This window comes from Zootoca vivipara, chromosome 6 (assembly GCF_965207765.1).
Source record: "Zootoca vivipara chromosome 6, rZooViv2.hap1.1, whole genome shotgun sequence".
NCBI classification, from domain to species: Eukaryota; Metazoa; Chordata; class Lepidosauria; order Squamata; family Lacertidae; genus Zootoca; species Zootoca vivipara.
This window is the reverse complement of record NC_142589.1, coordinates 84,550,852-84,569,468: the sequence shown is the minus strand read 5'-3', so window position 1 is coordinate 84,569,468 and position 18,617 is coordinate 84,550,852. Positions and strand designations below refer to the sequence as shown.

Sequence of the window (18,617 nt, the reverse complement as noted above, 5' to 3'; positions counted from 1 at the left end):
GCACATTTCTTGGCATTATTTAGGTTGGAATAATGGGCCTGGGCACGTGCAGGTTATCAGCCACAATCCCCCAAACGTTCTATTCCAATCCTACTGAGTAGAGTCTTCAGGCACAAATTGGAACTAATTGACTGGCTCCCCTTTGAAGTTCCAGGCCACCTTCAGCTCACCAGAGAAAGATCAAGCTACCTGGAACAGTCTCCATCTGACAATTTTTTTGGGGGGGGGGACTGTATATGGTTGAGAGCTGCCACTGCTGGACCATGTCCTTCCTGTCCGCTTCCCACGGAACTAAAATGCTTGGCCTCCATTACTTCTCCAGCCTCACCTCCTTCACTCTTGGATGACCTTGAACTACTGAGCCTATCTTTTTAGAACTGTTTTAACAGTCATGTCTTCTAACCGGCTTCATTTATATCGAGCTATTTTAATCAAGGATGCTTCAATCGCTTTGATGGAACTGTTATTGGGTATTTCAATTGTGTATGGATTTTATAGCTTAATATGGCTTCTAAAACATTAAGCTATAAAATCCACACATAATTGAGTGTTGGCATATAACTGGTGTATAAATTAATGAATAGTCAAGAAAGAGAGAGAGACATGATGTTTGTCCAAGCAACTTGGGCTGGACCCCCTTCTCCTCCTTCCCACATGACTTACCTGTTCAGGTAAGAAGTCCCAGAACTTGCAATCTCTTCTTGCCCTTGGGTCACATAGAAAAACATGGGCTTGTCTGGCTGGGGCCACTGGAAGTCAAATCCCTTCTTCACACGGTCTGCTGCAGAGCGACAGGGAAGTTACCTGTTAGTGTATGTATCTCTTGTGGAGGCCTGGGCCTTCCTTTGGGTATATCAGTGGTTCCCAAACCGTTTAGGCCACTGCCCCCTTGGTCCCATAAACCCATCCCAATGCCCCCTACCCTATAAAAAGCATTGTAGCACTTTGCACAACACACTAAGACAGACAGCAACACTGTAACATACCAAACAGCAACAATTAATTGCAAATTGATTCAAAATTATTTTAACTAATTCAAAAAAAACCTGAACTAGAACCAGTGAGACTAGCTTTTCAAAGTCCAATAGTCATCTATATCTTCAGTGCTCCCCTGCCTTAGTGCCTCTCCTGGTAATCCCACCACTGAAGGGCAGTACTGCCCGCTTTGGGAAGCACAGGGCTAGATCCTAGCCTTAAAATGGAGTCCTTCCATCCTGAAGAGCAGGCTGGAACAGCAGCGAGAACCACCTACCAAAATCCATAGACCTTCCAATGCGAAGACTACGGCAAGGATTGATATGAAGCAGTGGTGTTCAGTGAAATTTCTGTAGGGGAACAGCTAGAGCCAAAGGTGCCAGCCTGCTGGGGCGATGTGGGGGAGGGGGCAACTTTGCTGTGCATTAACACCTCATATCCTGCCCTAACCTGGACAGAAGCTTCTGACAGAATGCTGGAGCCCTCCTGCATCCTTCCCAAAGCTGGGTGGGCTTTGGGAAGGTGGCAGGAGGGCTCCTGGACCCTGACAATAGCATTGTGCCTTCCTCCAAAAGCCGCCAGAGGTTTCATGGGCTTTGGGAAAGAGGCGCCAGGTTTAATACTCTAGATCAGGGGTCAGCAACCTAAGGCCCATGGGCCACAAGTGACCCATGGGGGTCATTTAACCGCCCCACAAGCCACCCTAGAACTGAGGTGCCCGCTTCGCGAGTCCCCGAGTGCTGCGCTTAACTGGTGCAGTGCGAAACAGGGACTTGCTTTCACGGCACCAGAAATCACATCTGTGCGGGGGCAGCTGCCGGAAATCGCGGGCGCATGCGTGATCCGGTCCATAGGGATCTCCGCTGGAGTGAACTGACCCAGGCAAGTAAACCTTGCCGACCCCTGCTCTAGTTTACTGGGAACATTTAGGAGACTAGCCTACTCCCCCTATTTCACTGACTGTACACCACTGATCTGAAACTACAAGGCCCACTCAGAGGTCCTGAACAGGGCACTGCCTGGCACTCCTGCCAGCCCCCTCCACCACCCACACCCTCCCCCTCCCCCTTCTTACCTGCAGTGACACCATTTTGGAGCGACCCCTCATAAAAGATGTTGGATGGAAAAGCGCTCAGGGCCGGATGCATACGGTACTGCACCTGCAGGCGGATGGGCCTGATGCCCAGCACCACCAGCCGCTCAAAGAGGGACTGGGACAGGCCTGCTTTCGCCGCCTTCTTGCACATCACAACAGGGCCAAGCTGGCAGTGGTCACCCACCAGGATCAGCTGGGAAAATGAAGCCCAAGGTCAACAGGAGGAGCTGCACGCATGAGCAGGCGCACACCCACCCACACATACACCCCCACCTAGCCAGGTCAAGCCCCTGCTCTGTCCCTAGAAGACTGAAGGTGATGGCCTACAAAAGGGAAGGGCAGTTTTGCGGAGTCTGCTTGAGGGAGGCTTCTAGCTTTCTGATGTCAAGTGATTAAGGTGCTGAAGTAAGAGAATTATCTGTAGAAATACTGCCCCCCTTGTCACCCAAGTCTTTCCATCAGCAATCCTCCACAGCAGTTCCACCTCTGTGCTCTACAAGCCTCCAGAACTCTTGGGATTTCCCTTCCAGAGCTTGCATTTCCTGCTCCTATTCATAGTAGACACAAGACCTCAAGGGCTGTGAATGCTTTGTCCTCTTCGTAAAGGCTTGGAAGGTATGCATTTAAGACAATGCAGGGGGGCTTTAAAAGCTCACACGGACCCAAGTTGCTTGATAAAGATGGTGGCAAACACTGGAAGAGATAGTTGCCTCCACCCCACTTGGCAGCTCCACTTTTGAGCTGTTCCAACCTACCTGCTTTGCCCCGAGGACAACTGGCACCATGCACTCTGGCTCCGTGGCCTGGGTGCTTTCGTCAATCAAGATGGAGCGGAACTGCATCTTCGCAAGCCTTGGGTCCCCGGCTCCCACGCAGGTGCAGCAGATGACGTCTGCATTCTGAGAGGGACGAAGCAGCAAAAATTGAGGAGCTACAAAACTATCCACAAAAGAAACAGAGGAAGCAACCTCTACATTAAGACCACTGCTCTGCACAGTGCTATGGCCCTTTCCTTAAAAATAAAACACCCAGTTCTCAAGGTTCTGTTTAAAGAGGATGATTTTAATTAGGAACACAAGAAGCTGCCTTGTACCAGGCCAGACCACTTGTCCATTTGGCTCAGTACTGTTTATAAGGACTGGAAGTGGCTCTCCAGTTTCAAACAGCTGTACCTGGAGAAGCCAGAATTGAGGCTGGACTTACTGCACAGCTTAGCTATGATCCTTCCCCCGTCATGCCTACAGCCAGTCTTCAGGATTATGTGAGGGGTTTTGTGTGTGTGCAATTTCTGTTGCAGCCTCTGGGATTATTGTTTAAGGTAGGGTCATCCCTTTGCTGTCACATCACCGATGATGAATAAGGAGACAAGTCAGCCTCCTAGATCACAGTACACAAGTAGCACACCTGGTCTGACCAACAGAAAGCAACAGCCCCTGTATAAGAGGTAGGAAAATGTTACCATGAGCAACTCCCGCTCCGCCGTCCGCTTCAGGGCCCGGTAGCGCTTCTCATCTGCAGAGGACAGTTCCCCAGTCTCGTCTTTCAGCTGCTGCAGCTTCTGGAGCTCAGGCATGCTGAGGATCAAACAGACATCTCTTGGATGCTATATAATGTTCTGGTTACAAGATCCCTACTTAAGGACCTTAATGTTTAATCGATTATTTTATTTTGAGTGGCTGGGGAAACCCAGCCAGATGGGGAGGGTATAAATAATATTAATAATAATAATAATTATACTCTGCTACTGAATTTGGTAACAATGCACTTCCAAAATGCCTATCAACGGACATAAAATAAATATTTTTAAAAATAAATCCGCATAGTGGCAGTATTGGCAGTGCCATTAAGTGAAGCTGTGAGATATTTTATTATTTTATTTTTTAAACCACCCATCTTGGCACTCTCCAGAAAAGGCAGGAAGGCTTTGAGTTTGGGATGAATGCAGGGAGGCAATGAGCAAGGGATAGTGACAGCATTGCAAGGGAAGGCTGGGATGAGGTAGCTGGAGGAATAGCAAGTCAACATCCAGCTGGTGCCAGCAATCCCACTGGGGTGGGCGGCAGAGAATTAAGTTCCAGAACATGACACTCCTAGAGGCGCCCCTCAGGAAGTGCTTTACCTATCCATGTTCCTGATCTGGTTGTGCAGGGCGAGGAAAGAGACGGGGGAGTCAATGGCCTCGCGACTCTTTGCACACAGGCGCACCACCTTCAGCCCCGTCTGGTGGATCTTCTCCGTCAGCTGGTCCACGGCTATGTTGCTTGGGGCACAAACCAGCACGGGCCTTGGAAACAAATGAGACAAACAGCAAAAGATGAAGCCAAATAAAACCAACCCCTACAAAGAGTTCTTCCTTCTTTATCATCATAGCCGAGGGCTAAGGGCAACACTGGGGTCAGCTCTGGAACCATGGATTTCATGCTAAGAAGACGCTGGTGGATTAGGCACTCCAATAAGACCTAATCAGAGGTTGAAGTTGATTGCCAACACTGGCCAATGCTATCTTGGGTTAAGGGTAGCAGAGGCATAAGAAGAGTTTGGATTTGATATCCCGCTTTATCACTACCCGAAGGAGTCTCAAAGCGGCTAACAATCTCCTTTTCCCCTCCTCCCCCACAACAAACACTCTGTGAGGTGAGTGGGGCCGAGAGACTTCAAAGAAGTGTGACTAGCCCAAGGTCACCCAGCAGCTGCATGTGGAGGAGTGGAGACGCGAACCCGGCTTCCCAGATTACGAGTCTACCGCTCTTAACCACTACACCACACCACCCATAAATGCAGTCAATGTCGTCAGAGGGGGAATTTGTGCATGAGAAGAAACTGAAAGTCTGAGAGCCAGTGTGGTGGAGTGCCAGCCTAGTATCTGGGAGATCAGGGTTTGAATCCCCACTTGGCTATGAAGCTCACTGGGTGATGCTGAGCCATTTACTGTCAGCCTAACCTACCTCACAGGGTTGTTGTGGGGAATAAATGAGATGAGGGGAGAACCTTGAGCTCCTTGGAGAAAAAGGTGAGATAGATAATCAATCAATCAATCACTCAATCAATCGCATGGGGAGTTTCACCTATGCCAGGCTGTAACCTCCAGATGGGTGCTAAAATTATCTTAACAGCCCTTGAAGTGCTGCACACTTTTGACCAAGAAGATTCAAGCGCAATCTCTGCTCTGGCTCTTACCCATTTCCTTGCCTAGCCAGATGGTACACAATGGTGGCCGAGGTGACAGTCTTGCCTGTCCCGGGAGGGCCCTGGATGAGACTCAAGGGACGCTGCAAGACAGTCTTCACAGCATACACCTGGGGGAAAAGATTGAATTAATTCCACACGGGTGAGCAGTTTGCGAAACTGACACTGGAAGCTCTCGGACCCAACTCCTGCCTTTGCAGTTGGGCGGGATAAGGTTACCTGAGAATGGTTGAGGTCAGGGAGTCCTTGTGCTGTGAAGCGCTTCGGCAGCTGACATTTGATAATGACATCCTCCACCTCGTGACCCAGGAGTTTGTGATAGATGTAGCCAGAGACGGAGGTTTCATCCACAGCAAAAGTCTTGAGGGCACTCTGCATCCTGAAGAAGAGGTGGACGCACAAGCACAAACCAGGTCATCCCTCAGACATTTATGCGACAGGCTTCTCAAGACAGAGAGAGAGACGCTGCCTTCACCCACCTGTCAAAGGACGTCGACTTCCACACAAAATCCACTTGGAAGTTGTGGGTCACTTCCACGGGGGCGCCGACACTGCTCCTCAGTTCGATCGCAATTTCGTCACCGTAATCTTCAAAACCTCGTTAAGTAGCAGTTTCGCGGAACAGTTGCAAGCTCCTTTTTAGAGTCCCACCTTCTGCCCACCACCACCTCTGGGGACTTTTCTAGGGCTGCAAGTCTACAGAGCAGGTGTCAGCTGAACCATTTCAACTGCCCAAGCTAAGCTGGATATCCCTGCTAGTTGCCTGGATGTGGAATCAGCCTGGGAATGGCATGTGAAGGGGCTCTGACCTCCTCCTCAGAGGAAGAAGGGAGGTACAAGTATGATATGGATAGTGTGTGTGTGTGTGTGTGTGTGTGTGTGTGTGTGTTTACACGAACCATAAGTTGAAACCTTTTGCTTCTTTTGTGCCATCAGATAAACACAGTTGTTCTAAGGGAGCACAGGAAGAGTTGTCCATTCTCTCTCACAATTCTGCTTCAAATGCCAGGCATTCAGCATGTCCTGAGGGCTCCACTTGACATAATCTCAACTGTGCAATTGAGATGTTGGGACTCCTCCTTAGAGCCTCATGAAATTAAAAGGATACTATCAGGAACTTTAATCACGTGGCCGATTCCTTTCCACAGCGGGGCCAAATCCCCTTTGTACCTTAGGCAGATCTCATCCCCCTGCATCAGGCGCATATCTGAAAAGAGGAGTGAGAAGCTTTCAGTATTTCCAAAGCAAGCACCAATTCCTGTTTGTGAATGTTGATGGTGTTCAGAGTCTGCGAATTGACTGATGCTTGAGCCAGACTTCCTGGCTCCTTAGCCTTTACTGATTTCCTGTTCTTACCTGAATCGGTCTTTGGCAAGGTGAAGTAGGCGATCCTTTTCTTGTTCAAGCCCAGATCCCATCTCACAGTGATGTTGTCCTGTGTCTAATCATAAAGAGAGATATTCTAACTTTACAAACACAGGCAAAAAGGTACTCAAGAGCAGAGCTGGCCCTCTGCTTCCTGCCTGCCCTCCCTAGCACTGCACAGCTGGCTTGAACAATCACAGGAAGGGCTGCTAAACCACCCCTGGCAACACTTCAAAGTTAATGCTGATTTAGCAGTTGCTGGATCCCTAAGAGGAGCTACCATTAAGGAAAGAGGGTGGGCTGATGACTCTACAATTTGGCAAAACTGTTCCTGGGAGAAGCAACTGAGCCTTCTTCAGATCCAGTCCTTACCCTGCTCCTCATTCACAAGATGATCCAGGGTGGTGAGAGTTAATACCCAGGGGACCAACATCTAACTGGGTATCTGGGCTCTCTCAAATCCCCAAAGCGCTCTGTGACAGTGGCCTGTTGTCTTAAGGCTGAAGATGCAAAGTAAAGGGATACAAAGCTGGAGAAAGAGGGCTCCTGGGAGGATGCCCAGCAGCACCCAAAACCACTTTCATCACCATGACAGGGGAGATTATTTCCCCCTTTGTGTTAAGTCACTCAGAGCTGCTAGGAGAGGATGGGGTAATGGCAAGTTAAAAACACTCTCGCTGCTAGGAGCACAGGGCATCTCTCTGCTTCTTTCCAGCAGGGAATGTTTGTCTCCTGGCTAACAGGAGCAGCTTTATTGCTAACACAATTCAAAACTGATGAGGGATAGCACATACAGTATATTCCTGCGTATGACTACTTTTTAACCCAGGAAAATCTTCTCAAAAGTCGGGGTCGTCTTATACGCTGGGTCGTATTTCTTATACGGTGAGTATATCCCAAACTCTATATTTTAACTGGAAAAGTTGGGGGTCGTCTTATATGCCCAGTCGTCTTGTACGCCGGAAAATACAGGAAGTCAGGGTTCAATGAAGTTCCCAAAGCAACCCAAAACGTTTGGATACTGAATTAAGAGTCTGTTATAGGGTCATAGCCTGTGCCAATCTCTGCAAATCCTGGTTTTGTGCCAGCAGATGGGCAGTAAGAGACCAACATTTTCACTCTACAGATGGATCCTTTTGCTGCTTATCTTAGACTTCAATGCCATCTAGAGATATTTAGATTTTTTCTTAAGCATAACAATCCTTACACTCACTTCTTGTTTTTCACCCAAGAGAAGAAGTGTGTCAAGTGAATCTCCAGGGTAGGGGAAGAAACTATGAGGAAGACTGCATCAAAATGTCCCATTTCAAACCTTCTTCAAAGCACACAGCTCACAAAGTCTCACAGAACTGTGGCAAAACCTCTGAAGAAATACCAAAGCAACTGTTGTGCCCACTGGGCCACGCCATTACAAAGTGGCTGCATCCTCCTTGGCCTGAATCTTACCTGGGACTCCTTCAGCTTCTTGTCGTAGTCGGCCTCGAGTTTGACCAGAGGCCCAAATATGTTTTGGTACTGATAAGCATCCTCGTATCGGAGGAGGACGTGCTGTGGCTCTTCATCGACGCCAGGCTTCTCCAAGTCTTCGAGGGTAGCAGAGGGGTTCTCCTGCAGTTACAAAGAAAAGGTGGTTAAATAGAACAGACCTACTACACCCCTCCCATCCGCTGGTTTCAGAACAAGTCTTCCTAAATCAAGACAGAAAACTAATGGAAGGCACTGTATTTCCAAATCTAACTGTTCTAGGATGCAACTGGATAGCTTAGTTGGTTAGAGCAGGGTGCTGATAATGCCAAGGTTGCAGGCTCAATCCCCATAGGGGACAGCTGCATATTGCTGCCTTGCAGGGGACTGGACTAGATTATTCATTTTATTTATTTAATTTTTATACTGATTTATATTTTTAAGAAAAATCTCAAAGTGGTTTACAGCATATTAAATCAATAAAACATAAATAAAACAATCTGAAGAAAGTCAAATATAGGGTATGCAGTCAAAGCAACATAACAGAAAACTAAAACATCATCTTAAAAGATTTCAAAATAAAACATTACAAAGAAGGTCAACTACAGAATACATAGATGACCCTCAGGGTCCCTTCCAACTCTATGATTCTATTATAAACATAGCTACGCTGGGTAGGCTGACTGGTGGCTTTGGTGAATTTGCAAGGTTTGTCTAGTTTGACTACCAATTGTGTCTTGTTGTAACAAAAAGAAGGTGTTTCATGAAGAGACAGGCTCTCTCTGTTGGCAACTGCATGAACATGCCCAAAACATTTTAAGAAGTCTGCACCCAAACAATCTTAAGATCTGTGCTACGGCAAATACTGCAAGCTATGCTCAGTTATGCAGATGTGTTCAATTTGCATAACTTCTAATATTGTTCTAGACTGAACCCACAACTCTCCATCTTATTCAGCCTCCTCTCCAGTATCACAGATTTCAGCTTCAAGCTGTAAAGCCAAGGCTTCGTCCATCTTCCCAGCCATATGGCCAAGGCCTCAGAATATGATGAAGAAACCTGGAGTTGCTAGGAAGCTGAATTCCACACCCAACAGCACACCCCGATACAGATCTGCTTATCCCCTCCTGGGCTCTCTCGATTCAATCATCCCTCTGCTCTCTGCTGCAGATACTTCCACGCACCTTCCAGAGCTCTTCCAGCTTGTTGATTTGCTGGGCAGTGATCTGACGCGCCCTCAACTGCTCCTGCTCGGAAGGGATTTTGACCAGCCAGGAAAGGAAGCAGCGGTCTTGAATCAGAGGCTGCCACTGAGAACTGTCCCAGTTGATGTCCTTCAAGCTGCTCTGACTGGCACAAGGCTGCCTGTACAGTCAAGATAGGGGAGAAGAGTTTTATTAAATAGGCACGCGTAGGGGATAAAAAGAGAATCAACAGTATTTTTTTAAAAAAATGCTTTCAAAATCAATGGACAATTAAGACTCGAGACCGACCAGCAATTTTCTTCCAAAATAAAAAGAGAGGAAATCTCTCACCTGCACAGCAAGACGACCACAGAGTCTGCCTTAGCAGGGATGAAACCCAGGAGGAACACGTTGCGGCAGCCACAGTTGTAGCACTCCAGGACCGTCTCACCCAGAGGGCCATCTTTGTGCAGAGTCACTTCCTTACATTTGGCTCTCACAAGGTGGTTCACAATATGGCTGGCAAGACAGAGAAGAAAGGCAGGCTGGGTTGAATGGCAAATCAAGCAGGAGCGTGGAAGGATACATCTGATTATCAAGGGAGAGCTTTTATACCTACTCTGTGCCACCTCATGCCTGGGAAACCTTATCAGAAGTCCTGATGTGTATGTATGGCATGGGGGGCACACTGTTTTTTCAGTCTGAATTCCAAGTTTTTAGTTTTAAATATGATGTGGCGATACTGTTCCTTTTTTTTAAAAAAAGTTGTTAAGTAGTGTATTTATTATATTGTTGTAATTCTTTATCTGGATTAACCTGTGTGAGCAGCCTTGATGGCTTTTCTGCATAAAAGGCAGCAAGGAAATGAACGGTGACGTAGTAACAGTACATGGATGAGACACATACACACACAGCGAGAGAAAAGATCTCATGTGCAATCCCAGCCACCTTATGTAGTACTGGGCTACATGAATCAGTGATCTGGCTCACGGTGTGAGGCAACCGCCTACGGTTTGTATCCAATGTTTATCCCACTCAAGAGTAGACCCAGAAAGCAATGGGCATGACAAACTTGTGCCCACTAATTTCAACAGGTCTACAGTGAGCAGAATGTAGCTAGATACAATCCCAACGCTTCATGCCATCACCACTTCTGTGGCTGCGTTGCTCACCTGCCAGACGTATTCCCACGCCCGTTGCAGAACCACTTCTTGCTGGTGTTGCAGTAGACAACGCAAGCTGGGTCATGGATGCCACAGTAGCTAAGGAAGAGAACACATTGTTAAGTTTTGCTTCAAAGGCATGGCAAGCCAGGGTGCTTTCCCTTTGGTTCTCTCTAGTTCAAGTTGACCCAGTCCAAAAACCCCAAAGCTGGTTGAGTTGCACCCTTGTTTCAAATAAATAAATAAATAAATAAATAAATAATAATAATAATAATAATAAATTATTTATACCTCGCCCATCTGGCTGTGTTTCTCCAGCCACTCTGGGTGGCTCACAACAGAATTACGGTAATGAGAATTAGTAACAAAAAAGTGATAAAACATAATTTAAAAACTTCCCTAAACAGGGCTGCCTTCAGATGGAACTTCTCTCCATGCTGTTGAGAGTTGATGTTATGCAATAAAAGTCCCTGTTCTGCTTTATGACACCGCAGTGCAAGCTGCTAATTCATCACAGGAAGTGCACATTGCCAGAGTATTGAATAAACCAGCATTGAAAGAGAATAGGGTTCAAGAAACCTGTGGCAGAGGCCAACAGGTGCCCATTCGTGCTCTCTGGTAAAGATACCAAGAACAGAGGAAAATAGGGCATAACTGGGCTAATTAAAGAGGGTGCTCTGTTTTGCATGAAAAACAAACACCAGTTTAGCTAGACATGTCTTCAGAAATGCCACTATCACCACCTTGTCATCTGAAAGACATCATAGAATGCCCGGGACTCCTAATTTATATTGCTGCATAGACACAAGGGGATTATTTGTACAATGTGTGCGGTAAATTCACATGAAATTTACCACACAGAGGCGGAAAAGGCAAGTGAGAGGATCTCCTCTGACCAATGGAGCCATTATTTGCCCACATGAGGCTCCTAGACTCTGCTTTCAATTTTAGATTATGTCCACACACATACACACAATCTTACCTGCAAGCATGCACTGGAAGGTCCTTGGTGTAGTAAGTGTCTTCCTCGTCTTCCTCAAAATTGAGTTCTGCAAGGAGCTGGCTGGTCTTAGGCACATTATCATCCACTGCTCCATTTTGCAAGATGCCGTCAGGCCCATTCACCTAATGCAAAATATGGACTAGATGTTAACAGAAGCAAGAGCTAGGAGTGATGAAACTGCCAAATGTCAGGTGGACATGAAAGACACTTGGACACGAGTTTGTTTAAAACTCACAAATAACCAGCCTTGCAGGTGGAACAGCAGACCCAGTTGCTCCATTCTGGCCAATGCTATATGAAGAAGGGCAGACTTGCAATTCAGCTGTTAGCCCATGAAGCAATTTAATAAGCTGCTCACAGTAATGCATGATCAAAAAGGGCCACAAGGTTTCTATAAAATATTCTTTTATAAAGACTTCCAAAAAGTGTTTATTATGAAAGATTTAGTTTAAAGTTAGTTTCTCCACTCCTTCACATGAATCTTATTTCCTTCTGGCTCTTGTTATTGACCCCCTCCCCCCACCTCCATTCCCTTTCAAACCACTCCTCACGATGCAGTCAGTTGTCGGCCTTGCGCTTCAAGAGCTGCACATCACAAAACACGGATTCCTCGAGAAAGCCACAAGTGCCAGAAATACTTTCCCAAGCCAAACTGTCCTGTGACAGGCCATCTAAGGGCCCTCCCCCTGTCATTCCTTATCTACCCTCAGCACAAGGTTCAGCTCAACATCATAGGCCACCAAAGTACCAATAAGGATACGGAGAATTTAGAGGGGAGGGCACTTGTCCTGTAAGCCAGGTTTTCACCTTTTTTGAGTCCACAGTTCCCTTATCCAACTACATTCTTTCTGTAGCACTCCTGTGGGGTTCAGGAGCCCAGTTATGTCACCCCTTGCCTGCAGAGCTGGCAGCCTCTCACCCTTTTTCAGACACCCTCCCTTGCGGGGTGTCCCCTCTTAGCCTCCTCTCCTCTCCTTGGGAGCCATCCGGGCAGCTGCTGCTGTTGCCCCTGGTCTCTGAGCCGCCCCCCTTGCCCCAAAGAGAGATGTCTCCCAGAGGCACCATTTACCTGTGGAGCTTAGACCCAGGGCTGCTGCAATAAACAGCTGTGCAAGCCTTTGGGAGGCATAGAGGGCATGAGAGAGAGAGAGGGAAAGAAAGAAAGAAAGAAAGAAAGAAAGAAAGAAAGAAAGAAAGAAAGAAAGAAAGAAAGAGGAACAGCGGCCAGTGTTGCCTGCGGCACCCCTGACCATCATTCAGGGCACCCCAGGGTGGCACAGCACACTGGTTGAAAACCACTGCTGAAAGCAATAAAAGGGGAGTTTTCTCACCTACAAAACAAGCATAGCAAATTTTTACAGCTGCTCAGCCTACCCCTGCCTGGCAAGCCATTGTTTTTTAAAGGGGGCTAAGCCAGCAATGCTTCTCTACATGGTAGGCCAAAGGGCCCCTTAATATGCCCCCCCCCCACCGCCAAGATGAGCAGCAAGAGAAGCTTGGGAAGAGCCCTTTTTCGTGTCTCCATGGTGCACAGCTTCATGTCTTGACTTGTGCACAGAGATGGCGCACTTCAGCTGTTCCTAATGGCGGGGGGGAGGGGGCTCGGCTCTTCTAAACCCTCTTCAACTCTTTAGCAATGTGTGCACATATGTGAAGAGAGTCCTTTTTAGGGCTGCCTGTAATAAATCAGCAAAATGAAATGTCATCATTGTACTGGAATCAGTGAGAAAGCATGAAAGGAGGAGTATTCCATAATGCATATGGAGTCAGTGGGCAGCCACGTTGAGGTAAAGGATGCCTCTACTTGGATTCTAGCACTTGTTTTCATATACTAATACCACATCCTGTAGAATTCTATCAGTCCTATTTTACCTGCACAATCAGGAACCTTTTTCTGTGCAGCCTAAGCAGGAGCAGTCAACATTCAGAAAAAATATATATGTGGACTGTCTCTGAATTAAGTGACTTTTCTTCTTTAAGTTCTCAAATTTCTTACCTTAGCTCAAGGTTGTCATCTGAACTATTAAATGTTTAACTGAGAATCAATCAGTCAGTATATAATTTGAAAAATAAGATTTTAGGGATGTCTTGCCCAAAAATTGCAACTGGACATTCCATTTTGGTGACACTAACTTTGGTTTAAGGATCCATTGGGTGCCCAGCTAATATATCTCAGTTTCTAACACTGGTTACAATGTGGGGGTTGGGGGGAGCCATTTCTGCAAGTTCATCAACCTAATGCACTAAGTAAATCCCTCAAAAAGCAGATGGAAACATGCCTTTGTATAGGACACTGGTCCTAACTACAGTCTTTAACAGGAAGTTCTGTGACTGAGTGTTAACAGTACTTTATAGTTTAACTCTCTGCAACATCCTGACCTGATTGGAGCCTCTAATCAGGCCTGGGAAGAGGACACTTGATCAAGACCACCCCACACCCAGTGTTCCAGAGTGTGCAGGGCTATCCATATCCACCCTCAACACTTTGGCAGGTCAAGCATGATTATGTTTAAAAGCTACAAAAATCCTTCTTAAAAATCCTTCCTAAAACACAAAACCGAAACACATTTTATACCCTCAAGCATGGCAAATGTCTTGCAAAAAGGACATCAGCACACCAGTGAAATGAAGGAGGGCACAGAGCAAAAAGAAAGTGCTAATTACATTAATTTCATCTTGCTAGCTGTTAGATGCCAAGGAGATTTCCTTCCAAATTACAGAGCTGGATTCTGCTCACCTCTTTTTAAAGTGTGAAAAGCGGCTGTCTGCTTTTAAACCTGAAAGGAAACTACTGAGGCTCCTTGGAGGAGCCAAAAGAAGGCAGGCAACAAGATTAGCTGAAAGAGCAGCAGCCCTATACAACCTGAAGAGATAAGAAACCATAACCACCTGTCTGAAAAGATTATTTTACCTTGGCTTCCCACTGAGAACTCCTTGAACCAATATATAGAATCTGCAAACTATTAAAAAAAACCCAGGGTGATTGTTCACTATGTTTAACTCTTCCCAAACAGATAATTAGATTATATTCAGCTACATACTCCTGTTTCTTTTCTTAAAAACAAAACACACCTTAGAAGTACAGTGGTGCCTCGACTTATGAATTTAATCCGTTCCGAAGGCACCTTCGTAGGTCGAAAAATTTGTAAGCCGAAAAGCGCCATTGGAAACGCAATTTCTCATAGGAATGCATTGGAAACGGAAAAATTCATAAGTCGAAGCAACCCCATCTAAAAATTCGTAAGTTGAAAAAACCCTATCTAAAACCACCGCAGTTTCCGTTCGGATGTCGAGAAATTCGTAAGTGTGCAGCCATTTGCCCCACTCGTAAGTAAAAAAAATTGGTTGTCGAGTCGTTCTTAAGTTGAGGTACCACTGTATTGGAGAAAGGGGATGGGGTTTCATTAGCTAAGGCAGAGCTTTCCAAACCTTTCAAGTTGGTGACACACTTTTTAGACATGCATCATTTTGTGACACAATAATTCAGTTTTACTAGCAAATCGGAGGTTAAACCAACCCCTTTCCAGCAGTGTTCGAAACTCTCATTGTTCTAGGTGCATTTTGCGACAGAGAATTTCATTAGTGCGAACAGTTTCTGAGCTCTGGGCTACTGAAGCTCCTTGGAGGAGCCAAAAGAAAGCAGGCAAGATTCGCTGAAAGAGCAGCAGCCCTGCGCCTAAGATTTCAGATTAAAACTGCAGAGTGGAAGGAAAGGAGGACCCTTTTCTGCCTCCCTACTTCCAGCTACTCTCTGAAGACTGGAGGACCCTCTTAAGAATAATAGGGGGTGGGCAGAGGAAGGACTAGACCAGGCATCCCCAAACTGCGGCCCTCCAGATGTTTTGGCCTACAACTCCCATGATCCTTGGCTAACAGGACCAGTGGTCGGGGAAGATGGGAATTGTAGTCCAAAACATCTGGAGGGCCAAAGTTTGGGGATGCCTGGACTAGACCATGTGAAAAATGGAACATAATATTTTGGCTGTACAGTGGTACCTCTGGTTAAAACTTAATTTGTTCCGGAGGTCCGTTCTTAACCTGAAACTGTTCTTAAACTGAAGCACCACCTTAGCTAATAGGGCCTACTGCTGCCGCCGCGCCACTAAAGCACGATTTCTGTTCTTATCCTGAAGCAAAGTTATTAACCTGAGGTACTATTTCTGGGTTAGCAGAGTTTGTAACCTGAAGCGTTTGTAACCTGAAGCATTTGTAACCCGAGGTACCACTGTAGTTCATTCATTTTCAGCTTTGTATTCTGGTTATAAAAAAGTGCGCCTAGACATTCTATTGTTGCATCCATAACCTAGGTTTAAGGTGCCATTTACCTCCTAGCTTTCATGTTTCTAACACTACTTTCCAGCCCTGGGAGGAACACAGGGTGCATTCGTATGACACTACCCAATGCAGCCGACACACTAATGTGTCACAACACACAGTTTGGAAAGTTTTGAGCTAAGGGGTGTGTGTGTGTGTGTGAGAGAGAGAGAGAGAGAGAGAGAGAGAGAAGGAGGGAGAATGACTTGTGCACAGTTACAATGGAGACAGCAATGTCCACCTGGATCCTGGAAAAGGCAGCAGCTGTTTTTGGTATAGCCCAGAATACTAAAACATAATCTGACTATTATGTAGTGCCTGGTTTGCAAAAAACACCCATACAGACAAAGCTTTTCAAAAACAGGAATCAAAATACTGTACAAAAACCACAGACCAAGAGCTCACTCCTCATTAGATGTTAGGGCTGCAAATCCTAACCCCACTTAAATAGGATTTACATCACAGTAGGAATAGTTAAGATTGCAGCCCCAATCTCTCTTTCCATACAGTGAAGACTACCTACTATACAGAATCACCAGTTTTGTTGTTGTTTAGTTGTGTCCGACTCTTCGTGACCCCATGGACTAGAGCACGCCAGGCACTCCTGTCTTGCACTGCCTCCTGCAGTTTGGTCAAACTCATGTTGGTACCGGTAGCTTCGAGAACACTGTCCAACCATCTCGTCCTCTGTCGTCCCCTTCTCCTTGTGCCCTCAATCTTTCCCAACATCAGGGTCTTTTCCAGGGAGTCTTCTCATCTCATGAGGTGGCCAAAGTACTGGAGTCTCAGCTTCAGGATCTGTCCTTCCAGTGAGCACTCAGGGCTGATTTCCTTAAGAATGGATAGGTTTGATCTTCTTGCAGTCCATGGGACTCTCAAAAGTCTCCTCCAGCACCATAATTCAAAAGCATCAATTCTTCGGTGATCAGCCTTCTTTATGGTCATATCTCGGGTTACAGCTGCTTCAGGTTGTGTCTTTTCGGGTTGCGCTCCGCGCCGAACCCGGAAGTACCAGAACGGGTTACTTCTGGGTTTGGGCGCACACGCATGTGCACAACCACTAAATTGTGCTTTGCGTATGCGCCAAATCGCAACCGGCACGTGCGCAGGCGCGGGTTGCGAACATGGCTTCCGCACAGATCACGTTCACAACCTGAGCGTCCACTGTACTGGGAAACCCATAGCTTTAACTACCGTGTTGTTCCATATCCAGTTCTAACTGTAGCTTCTTGTCCCACATAGAGATTTCTTAGGAGACAGATGAGGTGATCAGGCACTCCCATTTCTTTAAGAACTTGCCATAGTTTGCTGTGGTCGACACAGTCAAAGGCTTTTGCATAGTCAATGAAGCAGAAGTAGATGTTTTTCTGGAACTCTCTAGCTTTCTCCATAATCCAGCACATGTTTGCAATTTGATCTCCAGTTACAGTAGGTCTAATATGTGGGGGGTTTGCTATGCAGTTTTTAGACAAAACCTACTTTTTATAAAGGGTATCCTTTAAACTTTTAGGTGTTTACTGGTAAATCTTGTGGGGTTTTTAAAGTTTTTACTAGATTAGAAACTGGACAGCCAGAAGAGGGCTTCACTTTCACTCTCTATTTCTCAGAAGGTTCTGACATGCAGGTTGTGGTGGTAACAACAACAAACAATAAGAAAGAAAATATGCAATGTAAAGTTTGCTACTGTGTACGATCTCTAGAGCAAATACAGTTCAAGAGAAATGTTATTGTCCAGATTACTGACAGGTAAGGCAGTGGGGCCTCCTCTCCATTATCCAACCAATTATACAGTAGGCTACATATGCTATGACAAGGGTGGAAATGCTTCAGCAGTAAAGGCCACTAAGCTGTCAATTTCAAAGCTGCAGCTGGCTTGAACTTGGTGCTACAAGTGGGCTGGGCTTTTGTACTTTCTGCCCAGCAAGGCCTTTGATTTTCAGGAAGGGGCATGCATGTGTTTACCCCTTGCATCTAGTTTATTCCAGCTGTCACCAACCTGGCACTCCCTCCAGATGTTTTAGACTACCAATGCCTGCATCAGCCTCCACCAGCAAAGCCAGGCTCACATCAGTCCCAGCCTTATATGGCTGTTGCTTCTGGGAAGAGTGTTTCCACAAATTGAACACACCAGTTTCAAACTTGTGTCTGGATAAAGTTCCAAATGGAGATCGGGTCACTTAATATGATTTAAACACACACTTGGTTCAAGGGAGCACTATTAGGGGATTTAGTTGACAGGGCTTTTGGCTTACATTTTAACAACACTTTTCTCTTTTTTTGTTACAAAACATTCTTTCTTGTAGGAGCAGTAACAGACCAAGATCCACTTATTGGGGAAGATAAGTGGTGCATGAAATTATTCCTGGATCTATATGGTCAAAAAGGGGGGGTAACCAAGTGACAATGCCACGTGTGATATATCTATCGAGCTCTATTAATGCACAGGAATAGAAAGGAAAATCACCAAGGTTACCTTGTAACCTGTGAGGTGTGCCAACAATTTGATTCTTATCAAAGATTCAAAGTTATCAGAGGCGGCCTGCAAAAACGTACACTTGTACAGACAGAAGTTCTACCCTTCACAATGAGAAACTTCACTTGCCTTTAACAACCTTGTCACACAAGGCAATTAAACTCTCCTCCAAAGGAAGGACCCCTAAGAAAGCCTGGTTTGAAAGCAGAGCCCTCAAACACTGCCAGACAGGGGAAATCCAGAGAGTAGGCTGGGAATCTCCTCTTAGCCAGCTGGGCACTTGCGTGAGGAAGATGAGTTCATTAGGCATGAGTACACCTTGCCCCCCAGTTCACGCCACACCTAGTAATTCAGAGGTTCAGCTACTATTCTCCTTGTTGCTGTATCCACAGAA

General features: G+C 46.1%; 1 protein-coding gene across 2 annotated transcripts in view; it reads right to left on the bottom strand.

Moving 5' to 3' along the window:
- UPF1 (UPF1 RNA helicase and ATPase) overlaps nt 1-18,617 on the bottom strand; it is a 29,809-nt gene that overhangs the window by 8,441 nt on the left and 2,751 nt on the right. Inside the window, exons 2-16 of one of the 2 annotated variants that reach the window (XM_035117889.3) lie at nt 11,416-11,558; nt 10,443-10,532; nt 9,622-9,789; nt 9,271-9,451; nt 8,069-8,230; nt 6,614-6,698; nt 6,366-6,464; nt 5,737-5,845; nt 5,477-5,636; nt 5,249-5,367; nt 4,191-4,355; nt 3,531-3,645; nt 2,827-2,970; nt 2,051-2,264; nt 664-781 (exon numbers count right to left, since the gene is read on the bottom strand). In XM_035117889.3, the coding sequence (XP_034973780.1) occupies nt 664-781; nt 2,051-2,264; nt 2,827-2,970; nt 3,531-3,645; nt 4,191-4,355; nt 5,249-5,367; nt 5,477-5,636; nt 5,737-5,845; nt 6,366-6,464; nt 6,614-6,698; nt 8,069-8,230; nt 9,271-9,451; nt 9,622-9,789; nt 10,443-10,532; nt 11,416-11,558 (2,072 nt within the window). Of the gene's footprint in view, nt 1-663; nt 782-2,050; nt 2,265-2,826; nt 2,971-3,530; nt 3,646-4,190; nt 4,356-5,248; nt 5,368-5,476; nt 5,637-5,736; nt 5,849-6,365; nt 6,465-6,613; nt 6,699-8,068; nt 8,231-9,270; nt 9,452-9,621; nt 9,790-10,442; nt 10,533-11,415; nt 11,559-18,617 lie in introns of both variants that reach the window. The other variant, XM_088672882.1, reaches the window with a different exon arrangement.